The 19,479-nt window shown below is 48.3% G+C and overlaps 1 protein-coding gene across 3 annotated transcripts in view; it reads right to left on the bottom strand.

Annotated features, from left to right (window-relative positions):
• Positions 1–19,479, bottom strand: part of Tln2 (talin 2) — a 414,048-nt gene that overhangs the window by 34,371 nt on the left and 360,198 nt on the right. For all 3 annotated transcript variants that reach the window (XM_052187919.1, XM_052187920.1, XM_052187921.1), the window contains 8 exons: positions 19,150–19,296; positions 17,705–17,806; positions 15,257–15,376; positions 9,531–9,677; positions 5,663–5,829; positions 4,727–4,910; positions 1,568–1,693; positions 1,268–1,384 (listed from right to left, as the gene is read on the bottom strand). In XM_052187919.1, the coding sequence (XP_052043879.1) occupies positions 1,268–1,384; positions 1,568–1,693; positions 4,727–4,910; positions 5,663–5,829; positions 9,531–9,677; positions 15,257–15,376; positions 17,705–17,806; positions 19,150–19,296 (1,110 nt within the window). The remainder of the gene's footprint in view (positions 1–1,267; positions 1,385–1,567; positions 1,694–4,726; positions 4,911–5,662; positions 5,830–9,530; positions 9,678–15,256; positions 15,377–17,704; positions 17,807–19,149; positions 19,297–19,479) is intronic.

Here is a 19,479-nt window from a genome sequence, read left to right as displayed (position 1 = left end):
CCCTTCCAACTTCACAATGAGGATGATTTCTAAGCCACTGTGATATCCTCACAATTACCAAGTATCTATAATTTCCCAGGATAGTCTAAATTCCAAACCTTCCCTTCCATTGCCACCCTGAGGTATCTGAACCTGTATCTGGACCCCAGATAGGACACACTCTTCCCATGGCAGCCATACAGTATGCCTTAAAACGTCATCTGCTTTTGAGTTGCTTATGTGTTCTTTAGTTTCTTCTTTAAAACTATGAACTAACTGTATCCCCTAAGCTGGCCCCATTCAAGGGAAGGCGAAAGAAGCCAAGATTCACCCTAAGACCGGTGGAGCTACTCATGTCTAGTGCTGCTTCTCATGTCGCCTTCACAGTTGACCCTGCAGAGGCAGATTCCCCACGTGCTTGCATATCCCCAACATAGTAGTGCTGGGGCCAATCCACTTGTGGGGATTAGGAGGAGTGGGTGTATAACTATGCCGAGCACAGAGGAAAGGAGAACAGCTCTGCTGTGGCAGTTCCAGGAGCCTGTAACTCAACAAGGCTAGAATGAAGGAAGAATGAACAGAGCTAGTACCTCTAAGGAGAGATGCCTCAAACAGAAAGGGGCCAGATGCTGAAGAGCGTCTGTCTCACTTAAAAGCATCTGGGCCTTTCCCCAACAGTGAACCTCATTTCCACTCTACATGTGGGCAAGAGCAACATGACAAGAAGGAGTGCTCATGTTCTCCGTTACCCAAACACAAGGCTTGTGCAAACTGACCTTCCTCTTGGCCAAAAGTCAGTAACGTTTCAGTGCCATGTTGTCGTTTTGGTGGAATGAAGCCTGGACTGTCCTAAGAGACACACCAACACTAGGGATATAGGGCTCATCCTGGCTAGGGATGCAACAGAGTGTTTGCCAGCACACATGGAATCCTCGGCACCTTCATGAAAACCAGGCATGACAGTGTATACCTGCTATCCCAGCATGTAAGAGTTATCAGGACTCTTGTAAGGCAGGAGGATCAGAAGTTCAAGGTTACCTTCAGCTACAGAAAAGTTTGAAGCCATCCTGGACTTCATGAAATCTTGATTCACAAACAACCGAACAGTCCCAATAGCTCCTAGCCACACGCAGGGACATACAGGTAACCAACTCCAAATGCCACCAGAAGGAAGGTGAATAAGCCCTCCCAGTCTGAGTTCTAGGTAAAAGCTCTTAGTTAAGTCTGTGTGGCAGTCACGTGTCCGGCAGGGTCAGCTAGCTGAGGGTGGCAGCTGCTGGGTACTCACTGTGAGCTCCTGTTTTATGTACTCGATGGTGGCCTCAAGAGCCCTTGTGCCCCGGGTGGCCTCGTCTTCCACTGCCTTCACAGTCTTAAGAAGGGAGGTGACATTGGTCACCATCACCTGCATGGGAGAGATAAGCAGTGTATGCTGTCAGAGGTGCAGTTTCTGACGTTTCCTGTTCCAGACCAAATGGTATAAAAGAAATCTCCTTCCTTCACACAGGAAAGAAGCTCAGATGCTCATCTTCCCAACAGTCTGGCTTATGAGTGCCTCATCCTCAGCCCCAGCGGAGACCCACTCTACCTTGGCGGCTCCTTTGAGCTGGTACATGGAGGGGTCATCAGCCGGCTTGCTGGCTGCTCCCTTGGTAGCACCAATGAGATCGGAAAGGGCCTTGGCCACGTCCTTGATGGCGTTTATCAGTACCACCTGGAAGAGCAGGAGGCTGGTGAGTCGGGGATGACCTTCACTGCTGACTGCCGCCAGGGCGCAAGGATGCAGGAAGGAGGAGTCTGCATCGGCAGCTTCATATCCTTCACCATGACAACGCCACCCAAGAAGCCACCCTTGGAGACTGTGTGGCTCAGGGAGGCTGATCTTGCTGCTGCTGCTGCTAATGATGATGAATCTAATAGAGAAACTGGTCCCACTCCTGCTGCCGAGACTCATGCTCATGCTGAGGCTGGGATCTAAACGCACAGCCTCCTCACAGCCAGTTCTGCCGACAAGCTGCCTCTGACTGGATGAAGGCTGCTAGAGCTGATACAGTAGGCACCATTACTCACCCTGAAGCACAGAATGTCAGTGTCCTGCCAGGCAGTAAGGCCTCCGCGGCACTGCCTGTCTCTCTAGTGTTGGTTCCTGTGATTCTCTGCCCCACCACAGGGTTCAGACAAATGGTCTTTCTTCCTACTAGGAAGTCCCACCTCATCTCTGCTGAAGGTTTTCATTTCTGCTGTTCTCTACCTGGAACCTGGCTCTTTCCATTCCCTGGGTCCAGCTTGAATGTATGTCCCAAAAGCTCTACCCTGACCACTCCGGCAAAGGGCCTAACTCCTGAACACCAAACCACTGTCCGATGGCCCCGTTTTATCCTACAGCAGTATTAGCCTATGGTGCCATTTCATTTATTCATTTATTCACAATCTGTGTCCTCTGGTGATGTGATGAGGCTAGAACAGGGCCTATTTCCTTTCATCCTCAGGGCATGGTCTGCCACATAGCTGGCACTCAGTGAATCATGAGGAACAGATGAAGACACAGGTGACTGCTCCATCCCAGATAGGACACTGTCTCTATTGCTAGGCTTGGAATCTGAGGTGCCAGTCAAAGGGAGAACTGATATGAACCGGTCACTGCACCAGAGCCAGGAGTGCTGGGTTTGGAATGGACTCTGGTCAGCGTGATGCTAAGAACCCCAGTCTTCATCTCCACCATCTTGGGCTGGTTCATCTACAAGCAGACTAGCAGTGCCAGCCTCTCCACCTCACCCAATCACTGTGAGGATCAACCGGGATAATGGACATAAAAGCCTTTTGGAGTCTCCAGAGCTCTAGACAGCAGTGACAGAGAAAAACCGTGGCTTTGCAGCCGTCTGCCATCTTCCACACCCTCTGTTGTGTCACCTCACACACAGGGCAGAGGGACCTCAGGTAACCTCCTGCACCCACAGGCTGGGCCTTGTGAAGGCCAGCTCCTCTCCTGAGCCTGCAGCACTGGAGAGGTGCAGCAGGAAAGAGAGGCGTCACCAAGCCAGGGCTGCTGCCTGCTCACACCAGCATCCAGGAAGTCCTGTCCCATCCGGTTACTTAGCAGGTGACTGACATGCAGAGGGGACATTGTTTTCTGAGTAGATTTAAAAAAAATACTTCTTTATTAAACATTTTATTATTCATGTGTGTGTGTGCTACCACGCAGGTGTGGCAGTCACCCTAACCCTAACCACACTGTGGAGCTAGTTTCTTCTCTCATGTCTCTGTGGGTTCTGGGAGTGGAACTCAGACTGTCAGGCGTATAAAGCAGGTATTTACCAGCTGAGGTATCTCACTGGCTCCAGTGTTTTTAAAAGTGAGTTCTCATTATCAGTTGCGGTTACAGGTATGTGGAGGCAAAGAACATGCTAAGTGTTTTCACCCCAACGTATATAAGTAAGAGTTGGGGAACAAGGCTGTACAGAGGGGAAGGCAGAAGGAACGCCAGGAGTCGCTGAAGATTTGAGGTTGTTTTAAGAACTTACTTTCAGAGTCTCTACTTTTTGTGCCTAATACAACTTTTAAAATAAAATGTTCTCAGGCAAAAACAAAACAAAACAAAAAATAAAACCATGGCAATTCAATACTCTGTGTGGAAAGATTCACACTCTTTCTCCTCACAATCAGCTGAGCGAAAAGAGCTGAGCTTGCCTTTCAACTTCAGCAACAGGGATTCCAGCCTTTCCTTCCTTCCTTCCTTCCCAGCAGGGTGGGACAGTCACCTCAGGTTCTTGCAGAAGCACTGTGCAAACAGCACCTCTGAATTCCAGTGCTGTCAGAGGAAGCTAAGCAGGGATAAAAAACCCAAGGAAGGTTTTTTGGGGCCGTTTTGGCCCCAATCCTCAGGGGCTCCACTGTCTCAGAGGACAGTGGTGAGGGGAAGGTAGCAGGGACAAGGCTGGTAGCCCGAGTTCATTAGTACAGTCATTGTGCCCTCCTGGTCCTCCTAGATCCTCAAGGGCAAGCGCTATCTAGCTTGGCCAAGCCCAGTAGACTAGCCTGCAGACCAGTGCAGGCGCCGGCAGTGAGGACATGCACTGTTCTGTTACTGAGAACACAAGCACAGGGGAGTGTAAGATGTTCTACTGTGGGCTCCAGGAGACTGAGCTCATGACCACTGGAGCATTGGCTGCTGCATAGCTGGCATGTGCCAGGGGCTGCCATATACGGTGAGCTGGTTTCAGACACGAAAAACTGCAGGGACTGTCATCTGGAGGGCACTAAGGCTCAGGTGGGCCATTTCAGCAAAATTTCTGCCTCCCAAACAGAAGTCACAGAGCAGAGTCTGGCCACCCTTCCAGTTCCTCTCTCCTTACGAGCCCCCTCCCCCTCCCTTATCCCCCTAACATTTCCCTCTCTTGCTTCATGAAACTGCACACGGTTCCTGCCTGGACATGGGACACTTGTTACTCTTCCCTCTCCTTTATCCCACCAACATCTTCTGCAGCCAATTGTTCACTAGGCCTGGCTGAATAGGGTCCTTGCAAATCCACGGCTTGTCCCCTGAACTGTCGCCACAATCCATGTCAATTTAAATTGCTTCCTATCGGTTTCCTCAACACACACACACACACACACACACACACACACACACACACACACACACACACACACACACACAGAGTTCACTTCCAAGGATATTTGCTTTTGCCCCGTTCTGAAGCCTGAAGCAGAGCCTACGGAAAGAGGCAGTCCCAGGCCCCATTCATACCTGGGTCTCGGGGTCGTTGGAGCCCAGGCTGGCAGCCCCCAGCTTGACCACCTCGGCAAGCTGGGTGATGGTGGCTGCTGAGGACTGGGCTGCCTGGGCCAGCTTGTCTGGGGTGGATGCAGCCCCTGACACGAGCAGCTTTGTGTCTTCCACCAAGGCCTTGGCTGTCTTCAGAATGTTCTCCCTAAGAGAGCAGGGAGGCCAGAGAGACAGGAGAAACAGAACAAAACTTACTCACTTGCAGTTGGGAAGGAAGGAAATTCCTTCAAGGGGGCTTTGGGAGGACAGGCCCGAGTGATCCCCACCCCACCCCCTCCCAGGGAAGGGGAGTGTTCTGTGCTTGTGAGGCTGGAAGCTTGAACAATGGGCAGAGCCAGGGGATTGGGAGCAGAGCTCCAGAGAAGAGCTCAACCCAGAAGGTAGGCGCTCAGCATCTTCCTAGTGTCTGCAATCTCTTCAGATATTTCCCAGCCGAACTGGGTTGCAAGGGTGTATGGCTTGTACATCTTGTCTGGGAATCAGAGCTTGTGGGGACAGGCTCCAGAACAGACAGCAGAACAGAGAATCTTCACTCTATCACAGCCCTTGGGGTGGAGAGACATAAAAGGGTCTGGATACATGATGAAGGTTTAGGGGTCATCATAATATATAGAGCTGCCAGCACAAGTATGTTAATGAAGACTCCAGGGAGGTACCAGGCTTTGAGAAGTGACTGCTAAATACAGCTGCTCCTGCCTGGCCTGTGGGTAGTCAGAGGGGCAACTCCCTGAAAGCTAGCCTTTGTTGGAGAAGGAGCTTATTCTAATCCTGTGGTTCACATTCCCCACAGAGAATCTTGCTGATATCAAAGTGGATACTCATATTTCTGAGTCCTGGGCAGGGTGACCAAATGTGATCACCTGTTTTAGATATGCAGGGTAGAGTCTCTCCCAGTACCTGTGATCGGCAAAGGTCTCCCCGTTTTCTGCATTCAGTGTGCCAGCCGTTGCAAACATAATGGTGGTATCCAGATCGGCAATGATCCCAGAAACTGCAGTTGCAGCCGTGATGCATGCCTGGGTCCCCTTGTTCCCAGCCTGGAGAGCGGACAGCACCAAGGACACCTGTAAGGTAGAAAAGGCGAGGTAAGGGGGGCCAGGGAACGGACAAAATAAAATGGAAAAGGGTACCACCACTGAAGAGATGGAATTCTCTCTCTTAAGAGTTGATGCAGCTCAGAGGTTAACAGCATTAGGGTAGAGCAAAGAACTTGGGTCTGAATCCTTTTGGCCTTCACACGCCACCTGACTGTAGGCAGCCCACTTCACTGCACCGAGCCTCAATGTCTTTGAATGTAAAACAGTCCATTAAAACTTAACTTGTGCAAAGTGCCCAGGATGTTGTTTGAAGGCTATGACTAGTCCCTGGATGGCAGTGTTCACCAAGTCACTGTGATGTTTCTGACACCATGCTGAGGGACCAAGTTTAGGTTCCTGAGATGTGGGTGGCGGTGCCCACCCTTTGAGTTAGGTCTGGAAGGAACAACTTCTGCAAATATGCATCATTCACCTGGCCATGCAGGACAGGTCACTTTCCAGAGTGGAGCCCACCAGGGCCTCGGCATGTCATCACCCACCTCTAGGTAGCAATGCAGTCCTGAGAGCCCAGCAAGTCAGCTAAGGACTTCACCCCAGCACATTCCATATCAGAAACCCTGGATGCCAGCTTCTGCCATCAGCCCTTCCTGTTCCCAGAGACGATGTCTATAGCCAGAGCCCCGCACTCTCTTCACAATCAAACCGCATGTCCATCAGTCCACTGTTCACCATGTCTGCCAGCTACTTAGGCCCCACACATCCTTCTGCCTTCCTACTCCAGGTCAGGGTTTTGTTCTGCTCTCTTCCTCCAGCACTGATGTGCTCATCCTGTGAGATACAGTTCCAGGTCCCCTCTAGGATGGTTCTCTTCTATCTTTGCAGAGAGCATCTCTGTCCAAGGATTCTAAGTACACTATTCCTGTCCTCATGACAGCCCATTGTCCCATAGATTTAAAAACAGTGAGTCACACAGCAGCTGAAGGCTCTTTAATCTCTGCCTGTATACACCCACTATTCTTGATCATGGCTGACCCGTGTAAATGCTTTGTAAACATGCGTGTTCTCTGTCTGTCTGTCTGTCTGTCTCTCTCTCTCTCTCTCTCTCTCTCTCTCTCTGTGTGTGTGCTTAACAGAGGACAGAGATCAACCCCTGGGTTTATTCTTCAGTTGCTCACCGAACTGCTGTCCCATGCACATACACGTGCTGGGAGGGTGGATGCACAGGATGGGATAGGATCTCTCACTGAAAGCTCTCAGATTCTGCCAGGCCACACAGGCCTGCTTGCTCCTGCTTCCTCAGTGCTGCGAGTATAAGGTAAATATACTTTTGAAGCATGATGAGCAGGAGAGGAGCATGGCGTGAATAAGAGGGCCAGCTTGGGATGCTCTTTCCTGTGTCCCTCAGGTCTCAGGAGACTTGTGGTGTCGTTTGGCAGGATGGACACAGGGACCATTTTCTCCAAGAGAAGCCCACAAAGAACTGTCTCTTCTCCTGGGATGGCTGACTTTAATTGCCAACTTGCCATGACCTAGAGTCACCTGGGAAGAGAGTCTCAGAGTAGAAATGTCTAGATCAGGTTGGCTCGAAGACCTACCGCGCGGGCGCGGGATTTCTTCTTTTTTAAATTTTATTTGTATGCAAAGGGGGCCAGAAGAGGATGTTGTGCCACCCCAGGGACTGGAGTTACAGGTCGTTGTAAGCCATCTTGTGGGAGCTGGGACATAAACCCAGGTCCTCTGCAAGAGTAACTGATGTCTTTGCCACAGAGCCAACTCTCCAGCTCTGAATTTTTCCTTAACTGGGTTAACTGAGGCGAGCCCAAGGTGGGTGGCACCGGTCCCTGGTATTGGGCCCTGGATTGTGTAAGAGTAGAGAAAACTAGCTCAGCACTAAGCAAGCAGGCATTCGCTCTCCATCTTCACTCTGGATGTGATGCGACCATTTGTTCTAGGTTCCCGTGGCTGTGATTACCCCAACAAATGGATGGTAACCAGAATTCTGAGCCTCTTCTTCCCTAAGTTGCTTTTTGTCAGGGTATTTTATCACAGTAAATTAAACTAGGGCAGCCCCTCATCTGTCTAACCCTTCCTTAAACACCACTAGGTCTCACCAGGAAAAGACTGGCACAGAGCTGGTCTGGGAATGGAGCCAACAGCGTCAGGAAAGAACTCTTAGAATGGGTGACAAGGGCCTAGAAGTTATGGGGGGGTGTGTGTGGGAGAGGGACAGTGCCCCCACCCTCAGTATATAAACAACAGGTATTTACTGACTGGGTATCTACTAGTCACTGGGTCTGACACAAAGGTAGACCAGGGGCTCATGGAAGGAAGATACTCTACTTACAACCCGAGACCTGTAGTTATGACAAGACACACCTGCAGCAAGAGAGCCAAAAGGCTGGTTGCTAGAAACTGGCCACCTCCCCACCTCTGTCCTTCTCCATGTGTCCCAAGTCAGGCTGCTCTGCTGAGAGAAGCAATGAGACCAAGGCTGACTCAAAGTGATCCTGATTGCAACTTGGGGCTCCTGGGAACTGGGTAAGGCCGCTGAAGGGAGGAAATTCGCCTTCTTCCAGCTGAGATTTAAATTTTACTGTAGAGTCCAGCAGCTGGCTAGTCCTGTGGGCTGGGGGAGGTAGCCAGTTGGCGGCTCAGCCTTGGCCAGGACTGGCTGACAGAGCAGTCTCTGTACACAGCTTCCCATTGAGTGCTTCCTCTGTCCTTGCGGCCAAGTTTCTGAACAATACGGAGCTCTATGCTCACAGACGTGAAGAGGAACTCAGAGCGTAGATGCTCCAGTCCGCCCTACTCGCCACCTCAACAGCTGCCGCGGAAGGACTCCGATACGGAAACAAAGCCAGGGGCTTGCACACAGGAGCAGAAGGATAGAGCTACCATGAAGTGTGGGTCCAACTTGTTAGCTGGGGAAACCAACATCCTGGGAGGAAGGAACTTTTGAGGAAAGCACACAGTGGGCAGTGGCTAATATCTGTTAAAGACCCTGCGAGTCACAGATTATAAATTCATGTGCTCATTTTATGGACGAGGAAATCAAGGCCTGGAAAGGTGATATAATTGATAAACTCTTCACGTCTTGCTGGCCACACTCCTGACAATCTTCCCGAACAGCAGCAGCCCCAAGGCTCAGAAGCTCAGTGCAGGTTTCTCTTCCCCCATGGTACATCAGGTTACTGTCTAAAGGCACGGAGCCCACTCTGCTTCAAGGTATAGTAACGAAGAGGAGACATAGCAAGCAGATTTAGTCTTGTCTTGGACACTTTTGCCTTTGGAGTCAGGGTCTCACTATATAGCCCAGCCTGGCTCTCCAGCTTTAGCCTTCCCTATGCTGGGATTTCAGCCTGCATTGCTCTATCCACCTCTTGCAATTTTTTGGTCCCAGCTCACAGCACTTAGAAACTCTCCAGGAGAGGAGACCTCCTGGTACAGGAGGGCCGTGCCATCAGCCTTTCGCTGGTTGGCTCCTGGTATCGTAGGGCCACCTTGACTTTCCCGAGGCTGCCTCTGTTTTGCCCTGGATTTCTCAAGTCTTGTGGATCACAGAAGGCTCTGAGATACCATCCTCACTGAGAAGGACCAAGGTAGTAGGGGAGACGGCTGTCTTAGCTGGATAAATTTTGGTTTCGTCCCCACCAGAGCTGGTCACATTAAATGTCAGTGCCCAGCACGATGGTTATATCCATCTTACCCAGAAAGACCAACCCCCTTACCTTCTCAGTGACGGAGCGGGCACACTCGATCAGCTCTCTCTTGGTGTAGCTGTCTGTGGGGCACACCTGGAGGGCCCCTGCCTTCTGCACCAGGAAGATACAGCCATGGCCCAGGTCCTGCACACGTGTGCGAATCTGGAATCCAATCTACAGAGGCAGAGCCAGGAGAGAAGGTCTATGAGGGACCCTGCCATTGAAGCCTGCCCTAGGTGGAAAATTTCTCTTGTGCCCTTTGGGAGTCCAGCTAGGAAAATTCCACTTCTATTTGGAGCCCCTGTCTAGTGAAGTGTGGAATTTAGTTGATTTACCTTCCTGTAAAATGACTATAAAATGCCCACAGCCTCATTAATCGAGCCTGTGGCTCACTAGGATAGCATAATGCCTTCCTGATATGTTTATCTTTTCTGAGGGTCTAGCTCATCTGGATCCCAAGCTACCTGATAGGAATAGATTGTCCTCAGATTGAACTCTGTGGGATACTTGTGTTATTCATTCAACAAGCATTTATAGATCCCATAGTATGCCCAGGCCTCTCTGATACATCCTTGAGTTCAAAGTACACCATTAGTATTGAACATATTTTAGAGTGATCAGATTTGTATCAAACTGGAATATTTACAAAACAGAATACCCCATTCCTCAGCTGTATTACATGGTGACCACAATCACATCAAGCCCAGGCTTCCTGTCTCCTGAGCCAGGTTTGACTTCCACATTTCCAAAGGCTCGGCAGACATTTATTCTGTTTTATTTATCTACTTGATTAAAAAAATTAAGACAGGATCTCAGAGTTCAGGTTGTCCTCACACTGACTGTAGCTGAGAATAAGTTTGAACTTCTCATTCACTTGCCTTCACTTCTCAAATGCTGGGACTACAGACATGTGCTACAGCACATCCAGTTTTTGTGGGGCTAGGGATGGGACTCAGTGCCTTACAGCATGCTAGATGGGCATTCTACCAGCAGAGCTACAGCCCCAGCCCAGGCATGCATTCTATTGAGGTTGCTGTACTAAGGAATTAGAAAAGGTAGTTTGTCTAAGAGAAGCAGAGTAAACACCACTCTAGCTAGGCTGTCTCCTTTAAGCTGTACTAAATCCCCCTCCACCTCCCCAAAGCATGTGTTCCTCTGGTTCTGTTCTGTGTCAGGTTTCACCGTGAGTTTGATAAGTCCAGACACAACTGAACCACTTTCCAGGCCAGGTAAGCAGCTAGAAGAAAAGCAAAAACTCGAAGCACGAGCCTGTGTTACGGTCAAGAATCAACAATAGCTAGAAGCCAGGGCTGCAACTTCCAGCATCTATCAGGAATATTTACCAAAAGGTCTCAGATACTGTAAATAATCCTGGGGAGAATCTGGCTCAGGGGATGCTGTCTCCTGCTTTTCTCTCATTAGTCAAGCTTAGGGAAGAGTGAGTTGAGAGTGGGAAGGACTTTGAATGTTCACTTTCCTCCTATAGAGATACAGACTGTTTCTAGGAGGGAAAGGGACATTTAGTAGAGAGCTCATAAGATGCAGAAAGGTGAGCGTCTACTCTCTGGATGTTTTCTAGTGTGTGCACTGTGTCCTGCAGAGGCTCTCCATCACTCAGGCTGGACTGCTGCAGCAAGGACATGCCACCAAGTGGGGAAGGTGTTTGTCTACGCAGCAGTGATGCCATTCAAATAGTCATTGTTTGAGACAAAGCCATGCCGTGTGGCCCAGGCTGGCCAGGAGCTCTTGATGCTCCCTGCTTCAGCTGTCCAAGAACTGAGACTATCACCCAAATCTATTTTACAGGAAATGTTAGTGGCTTATATACTATACCAAGGGGAGCCAGGGAAGGGAACATTAGCTTCAAATGCAACTTGGTCCTTAAAAGCTTCTACAAAGTTTAATGCCAAGTATTCAAGAGTCAGCATTATCTGAGAGGTGGTAAAAGCATGACCACAGATCCGCAAGTGACAAGGGACTGAGGTGACATCAGGGGAGAAAGAAGCAGTGTAAGCAGCACACAAAACCCTCTGATTCACGGTTTTAACAGTGGTCTCAATAAAAACAGAATCTTGTTTGCTTCCTGGGCTTCCGTTTGATTATCTGTGAAATGAGGAGAACAAATGACCCTTGTCTCACACACTTTGTTGAAGACAAAGGGACAGTGCCTGCCACGGCATCTGGGCGTGGCACCTATCATGCTCACTATTTTCCAGGTTAGGGTGAGCTGATGGAACACTCAAACACACGAGGGCCGCAGCATCGACAGGGTCTACTGGCAAATTCTTTGGAAATTTTTATGGCTGGAGGAGCTTCCTAGAAAGGGAGCACACTTGTAAGATCGTGTTTCAACTGATAAGCACGAAGAAATGCCCCATTCCCAAAGCAGCATTAAACTTCTCAGAAAGCCTGGCCAGACTCTGCAAGACCCACAGGGTGGATTGAATGTACGACCAGTTTTTATTATAAAGGAATGCTGCTCAAAGACGCATAACTTTGGGGTTTTAAATTGGCAACTTTAGGAAAACATTACTTGAACCTCAAGAAAAACCCTCAGTTCAATTCTCGATCAAAGAAAAATATTGTGGAGAAAACCATCTGCTTTTGAGCCTTAAAGGAAATTAAAAAAATAAAAAAAAAAAGGGTCCTGGTTTAGATCCGATTACAATGGGGAAGAGGGAGCATCCCCCCTCCCCCAATCACTTTCCCTTTACTGGTCAAGTCAAAACAAAAGTGAAATGACTTTTTGAAGACTTTAAAAGCACCGGGGTTCAGAGTTGCTTGCCTGGGGGACCTTAAGTGAGTTAGACCAGGGTGACATCGAAACTTGTCAGATCCACTTAAAAAACGTATCAGAGAAAATAGTGTGAACAACTGAACCAGGCAGCACTTTCTCTCTAGTTTTGGGATTTTAAAAATAAAACGCCAGCGTGTACATTCATCCCGCCCGAGAGCACAGGCTGTAGTTCCTGACCAGGCACATAACCAATGCTCTCCCTGGCTCACAAAGTAGTGATGGGATTTTCCCCAGAGACAGAGGCACTGTCACTAAATCTTTTCCCCAGGTCTTACATTTTAAAGCTGTAGCTCCTAGGATCTCAACCCCTCCCTCTTTCCCTCCATCCTTTCCTCTCTCCCTCCTTCCCATTTTCAGCCCCTCCCCACTCTGTATGTATATGTGCTGTTATATGTCCCCATATATGCACATATAGATGCCAGATGTCTTCCTCAGCTCTCTACCTTATTCTTTGAGACAGCCTCTCTCTCTGAACCTGGAGATCAATGGTTTGGCTAGACTTGCTCACCAGCAAGCCCTCCTGTCTCTTCCTTCCCAGGAAGAAGATTATAGGCATGTGCAGTCATGAGTAGCTTTTTACACGGGTGCAGGGGATCTGAACTCAGGACCTCCTGTTTGTATATGATTGAGCCATCTCCCTAGTCTCTCCGTGTTCACAGAGAAACTAATCTTAACTTGCAAAGCTGCCAGGAGGGTTTTCACTTTTCTGAAGACTTTCTACAGTGCTACTAACAAAGCCTTGAGTTTTCTGTGGAAAAATAAACAGAGAAAGATCCTGTTTGATGTTCGAGGACAGAGGTCCAGCTTTTCCTGTAATTGTCACATTGTGGAAAAGACCAGAATGCGGACTCGGTGGGGCACGCTGCAGGACTCTGAAGGAAAGGTTTCCCAATTGCCCTGCATGTAAATATTTTCATATTCTGGGATGTGGGGTCCTCTTGGGTATACAAATAACTACCATAATTTTGGTATGTTAAAACAAAACAAAACAAAACAACACCCTATATTGCTTCAGGGACCTCCTAACCTTCTCAGTTTTCCCCCAAGCATCTGTCTGGCAAATGCACACAGAGAGCTTTCCTGCACAGGCCACTGTAATCTTATATTCTCCCTGCCATTTTTGGTTTTGGGTCATGCTGCTCTTGTGTCTGGACTGTAAAATACATCTCAAGATACCCCACAGCAAACCTTACTGAAAACAGGAAAGCCTTATTGATAATGTCAGAAGCTAAAATCCAGCACAGCATGCAAGGTGATGCACTGTATGGCTAGTGACACATTCTTTTCTTTGTTGGATTGGTGCTATCAGAGATTCTGTGTTACAGGGCAAGGCTCTGCTTGCTCCGTCACTGGGGTGGGCAGCTCATGAGAGCTTTGCTTATATGGAAAAGGCAGGCTAGTGCTCCAAATCCAGATAGATGAGGCTAGATCCCACCGCGAAGCTTCCCATGGAGAGGGATCCAAACCTTCCTGGCAATCATGGTCTCTGTTTTTAATCCCCACTCAAAGTCAACTACTTCTTCCCTTTGTTCAAACGCTTCCTGACTGTAGCACGAGTTTTCTTCTACTTGTTTATGAAATTCAAAATTACATGTTGATCAAATGAATTATATGTCTACATAAATTGCAGTCCAGAATTATAGTCTAGTCTTACCAAAACAGAAAGACCATTAAAAAAGAAAGAGAAGGAGGATAAAGAAGAGAAATAAGATGGAGATGAGAAAGAGGAAGGGGGGGAAACTGTGTAAAAGGAATCAAGATTCAGTCTTTTTCTTGATGACATAGCATAATTATTACAAACACAATTATTCATGCTGAGGCTAACTGACTACTCTGGAATCTAAAGACAGGAGCATGGTTAGAAACTAAAGGAACTCCATGCTAGAAATATATATGTACCTCAGCACATATATATGATAAGCCTGTTCACATGCATTGTTATGGAATATGTTAGAAAGTGATGTGTTTTAGATCTGTTTCTATGGTTGCTTCTAAAAGTCTTTGTTAGACACACCAGGTCCCAACCAGCAGCACTGGGGAAGTGAGGACGGGTCTGTCATTTCAGAGAAACGAGCAGACCAGTTACAAACCCGTGGCTTCCATATCCCCTAGTGTTTAAGAAAATACTGAACAAAGTCTCCATTCAATAAACAGCTTGCTTCTCACGGAATGTGGTTACCTGTATCTTCCCGGGTTCCCGTAGTCCCTCCACCAATCCGTATCTTAGGGTGGACTTTCTCTAAGGAGCCACATGGTTTCTTGGGCCCTAGACACCCTTTCTAGGTGCTCACACTGACAAAGCTTCTCCCAGGCCCTCTGGGTCCCCAGCTATGCTACATGGTCCCACTCATAGCTTCCAGAGATGACTGCTCTCTGACAGTGTGCAAATTGCCAGCCTAAGGCTTTTATGGGTACAGACTTGCCCAGGCCATGCCTACATTAGCCTCTATGGAAAGCAGGTGGGTCCTGAACCTATAGGCTGGGCTTTGTGTCATGCAAGCAGACTTTTATCGAGAGGAGATATGAAATCCCAAGTGTGGATCTTCTAATATTTTCGGGAGCCTTTGGAAAACATAGGCATGACTGGTAGGATGTGCTAAGGGGGAACAGGAGGCAGGAAGGTGGCAGTCCCAACTTTGGGTATTTGAAAAGGGACTCAGGCAGCTGTAAGGGCCTGGCAGAACATTGTAAATAAACCCTTCCATCTGAGAGCCACTCACCAGGGCACCCTAGTTCTTGGCCAGCTGGCCTCAGCAAGGGTCCAAGTTCTGGGCACAATATGGGGCTATCTGAGTGAATCTGGGGCATCAGTTATGCAGTAACAGGAAATGAAACCTGCTCCTGGCTCTTGGGCTGGGGTCTTACAGAACTAGGCTACAGGGCCCTCCCCTCTCCCATTCCCAGGAATGGGCACCATGTGTTTGCTTCTTAAGATAGGGGCTTTAAGGTGGCAGACCTCCTCTGGTTCGGCGGTGGCTGCTGCCATCTGGCCCTGGAGAGCCAGGTGCCCATAGTCAGTGGTCATTTGTGAAGCCAGGCCTCCCAACTCCTCCGGGTTAGTAACCGACTTAGTCATCTGGAAAAAGAAAACAAGCAAGACACAAATACATACACAGAGAGAAGCATCAGAACCACAGGTTAATACCCTGGGAAGCCAAAGGGTCTCATTCCCTTTTAGCCCCTGGGGAAGGTGAAGGCCAGGCCTTGCATAATGGCTGGACACTGGGGAGGGCCATTCAAGCAAAGCCCATGCTGCATTGCTGCACACAACAGGCCAGGGCTCTGGCTGCCCTGCAGCACAGACCAGATGGGCACATGCTCAGCGTGCAAGGCGGTGCAGCGTGGAGCCGGGTCCTCGGGCCCAAGCTCAGGGAGAATGGATATGGGGTCATCAGGAGAATTCCCACAAGGGACTGCTCTAGGGAATGGACCCTGTGAGTGGTATATCCTGATCCAGACTTCTATGAGGATCTAGGAAAGAGAGGATCTGAGGATAGGGCTGTTATAATGGCATGAATGAGACCCAGTAAAGACCATCAGGGACTGACAGTCTTGGGTAACTTTGTAACAAAGTACGACAAGGTGCCTCTGGAAACATGGTGGTCCACCACCAGTCTGCCCTCACTTAGAATAGCATGCCTCGGTTTAGTGTTTAGCCTTTATCTCTGCTTTTTGCCATGAACATAAAAGTCACCTAAGAGACAGTCTTTGTGTCTATTCTAAGAACCTCACTCCTGCCCTATCTCTTTTCTCACTCTTTTAAAAAATAATTTATTTTTATTTGTAGGGGTGTGTGTGTGTGTCTTTGTGTCTGTGTGGAGGCTAGAGGACAACTTACAGTTGGTTGGTTCTTTCCATTGTTAGGGTTCCAGGGACTGAATGCAGGTCACTGACCTTGGTTACATGTATCTTTACCTGCTAAAGACACCTTTCTGGCCCCCTTTGTGATCTTTTAACACCTTGATTTTAAAGGGCTATTCCTTTAAGTTTCTAGACAAGGTCTCAGATAGCTCAAGCTGTCCTCAAACCCACTATGTAGCTAAGGATGACCATGAACTCCTAATTCTCCTTCTACTTCCTAATGGCTGGAATTACAAGCATGTGCCAGCATGCCCATTTAAAAGCTCCGTTAAAGGACTCCTTATCTCCTGAGGTGGGTTCCAAGGAATACAACTGGAATCCCAAAAGAGTGAAGTTGTACCATGAGCTGTACCATTTGTGCCTTGTCAGTAGGAACACAGACTCGTCACCTAACAGCTCTGACCAACAGTGTCAGGCTAGCCACCTCAGGGTGTCATATACAACAAGGGTGGGCTTGTTGGGAATCATAGGTGCCAAGGATGACGGCCTGGCTCAGAGCCTGGCCAGGAAGACTCTCCAGGGTCTTTATGAGGACACTCACAAATGCCTCTCAAAGACCGATTGCCTGAGTGCACAGTGGGGGCCTTTGATCTGTCTCCTGTACTCCTCTGAAAGGATGGTCCTGAGGTGACCTCCAGCTTGCCAGGACACTCAGAGTGACTGTGACTAGTCCCTTCCTTCCTCAGGCCGCATTCATTTCAACAGTAGGCCTGGTACAGAGTTCCCATGCATGGGTAGAGCAGGCAGGGAAGCCTTTGTGGTCCAAGCTCAACCTCTAGTGGACACACAAGTACACGACAGAGCCAGTGTGGTCACTCCAGCGGCTGCCTCAGGCTTATGTGGCAATCCTCCCCCATTGGGGACTCCAAGTGGAGAGGAATGTTTTCTGTGTATCCATTCTCTGAAGATTACATTTGTCATCCTCCATGTAACTCTATAATGCCAAGAGAGCACAAACTGCTCCCAGAGACATTTATGAAGACTCATCTGGAACAGCACGGCTTGCATTATGTTTCAGTGAAAAATCCAAACAAACATTACTTGTCAGGAATTAGGAAAAAAAAACAAGCCACACCAATTCTGCCTACAGGACTGAGGGCTCAAGTGTTATAAATGTGATTTTGCCAGACACCTTCATGCTTTTACTATTTCCCTACTAAAACACCTCAAGTCCTTTCAGAGATGAATAGGATTCACTCCTTTTTAATGAGACCTCTTTCTCATTTCCTGCTTCCTTCAAAGTTCTCTCCTCCCTTTGTTCCCTGTGTTCATGCCCAGGTCTTAATTCCTTCTTGCTGGGGCTTCTATACCACATGCACCCAGAGGGACCACGGAGAGGAGGCAGGAGCTCGGGTCCCGGGAACCGGCATCACGGGGAACCGGCATCATGGGCTGGTCAGTCTCTCTGACACAGATCCCAGACTTGAAGACTCAGATGACAGTGGGCAGAATGGCAACCCACAGTGGGTGGGGCATGAAGACTCAGATGGCAGTGGGTAGAGGGAGAACCCACAGTGGGTGGGGCCGCTCCTTTTCTTCTTACCATTTCCTGAGCGGTGACGGCAATGGCTTTGGAGTATTTAACCACAGTCGTCTGGTAGTCAACAAATGTTCCCTTTGGTTCTGGAGGTGTGCCTTCATCCAGCTGTGGATAGAGAAGAACTCAGGAGTCATAAGAGGCCTGGCCAAACATAAGGCTGTACTCTTAAGAATTAAAAACTTAGGAAAAATAGAGACCCTCTCAGATGTTTCTTTGGTTCAAACTCAACTTTAACTTCTCCACTCAGAATCACAATGGAGGTATATATAGACATTCAGGGGACACAGGCAAGATGGAGTCCAAGTTTTATCTTACAGGAGTGGAAAGTATTTCAGAAAAATAACGATTTAACTAAGTCTCACCAATAAGGAGGAAGCAGCCCACAAAAACAATAGGGAAGGAATCCCAGGAAGAGGGAACTGTATTCAAGCACATGATATAAGAGTGAGTCTAGTACTTCCAGGGAAATACAGAGAGTGATGGAAGATGAGGTGGAAGAGGAGGCAGAGTCTCCATCACCAAGGACTTCCACAACAACACTGCAGTCCTCCATTATCTGTGCCCAGAGATGCCTAGTGATGATCAAAGTCAACAGAAAGACATGGAGGAGCTAAGAGCAATCATTTGACTGCTTGCCTCTGAGTGCAACTGCAGGCACTCCCCAACACAGACACTGCCTAACACTATTGTCTATGATACGAACTGTCTAACACTAAGCTGACAATTAGATGCTGAGGAACAACTGTTTAACTCCACAATATCAAAAGGACATCATTAAAGACAAAATCCTTGGAGGAAAATAGAAACCATGGAGTTGAGACGCTCTTCAGTCTGAAGCATTGTCAACTGGTTACTGAGCCAGAAAATGACTTAGGTTGTCTCCTATGCCTGTTGCTTATGAGAGCTCACCAAGACCTTTCATACACACTATTTAATGGTTTATGCATTTAAGTAGATACCAAAATGTAAGATTTTTGAAGGTCCCATTAGAAATTCCTAGGGTCTACTTGATTGAGACTATGATAAAGCAAGACAGGAGTAGAGTCCAGGATCCTGAATTCTAGAAAGTTCCTCATTCCAAAGTAGCCATTCCAAGGGCCAAGGCTTGGAAAGCATTTCCTAACTCCTCCTGGAGTCTCCTCCCTATCACAGCTTATAAAGAGGACATGAGGTGTAAATAATTATTTCCATTTTACAAACAAGGAAGCCAATGATTCTTTCACAATGTCTATTTTTAACCACAACTGGAAAGAAGTGTGTAGTAGCTTACAAAGCTGATAAACTGATAATAAAGAAAAAAAATGATATGTTGGATATATGACTGGCCGTCTGCTGGCTTGTTGGCCTTGGCCTTGACTGACAAGTTTCCCAGAGAAGACCATGTACGGATGGTGGGTGAGAGAGCTGGAGATGGGATTGGAAAGGTTTAGGAGCTAGTGTAAGCCTACCTTGCTCATGGCCTCTGCGATGGCGTCCACCATGCCTCCCACCAGTCCCACCTCACTGGCCGCTTCATTCAGTGTCACCATGATGTCATCTACAGCTTCCTTCATCAGCTGCGCAGCCTCTGTGATGGCGTCGTGGGTATGCTGTGCCTGAGAAGGAAAATAAAAATGTCTTAAGTAGCAGAAGACATTGTTCACCCTTAAGAATCACTTGATGTGCTAAGAATAATCTTTAAAGAATCTAAAGACGAGGCTGGGCATGGTGTTGCATGTCTAGGATTCCAGCACTCAAGAGGTCCTCATGTTTAAGGCTAGCGTAGGAAGTATGGTGAG

Source organism: Apodemus sylvaticus, chromosome 7 (assembly GCF_947179515.1).
Source record: "Apodemus sylvaticus chromosome 7, mApoSyl1.1, whole genome shotgun sequence".
NCBI classification, from domain to species: domain Eukaryota; kingdom Metazoa; phylum Chordata; class Mammalia; order Rodentia; family Muridae; genus Apodemus; species Apodemus sylvaticus.
This window is presented reverse-complemented; position numbering and strand designations above follow the sequence as displayed.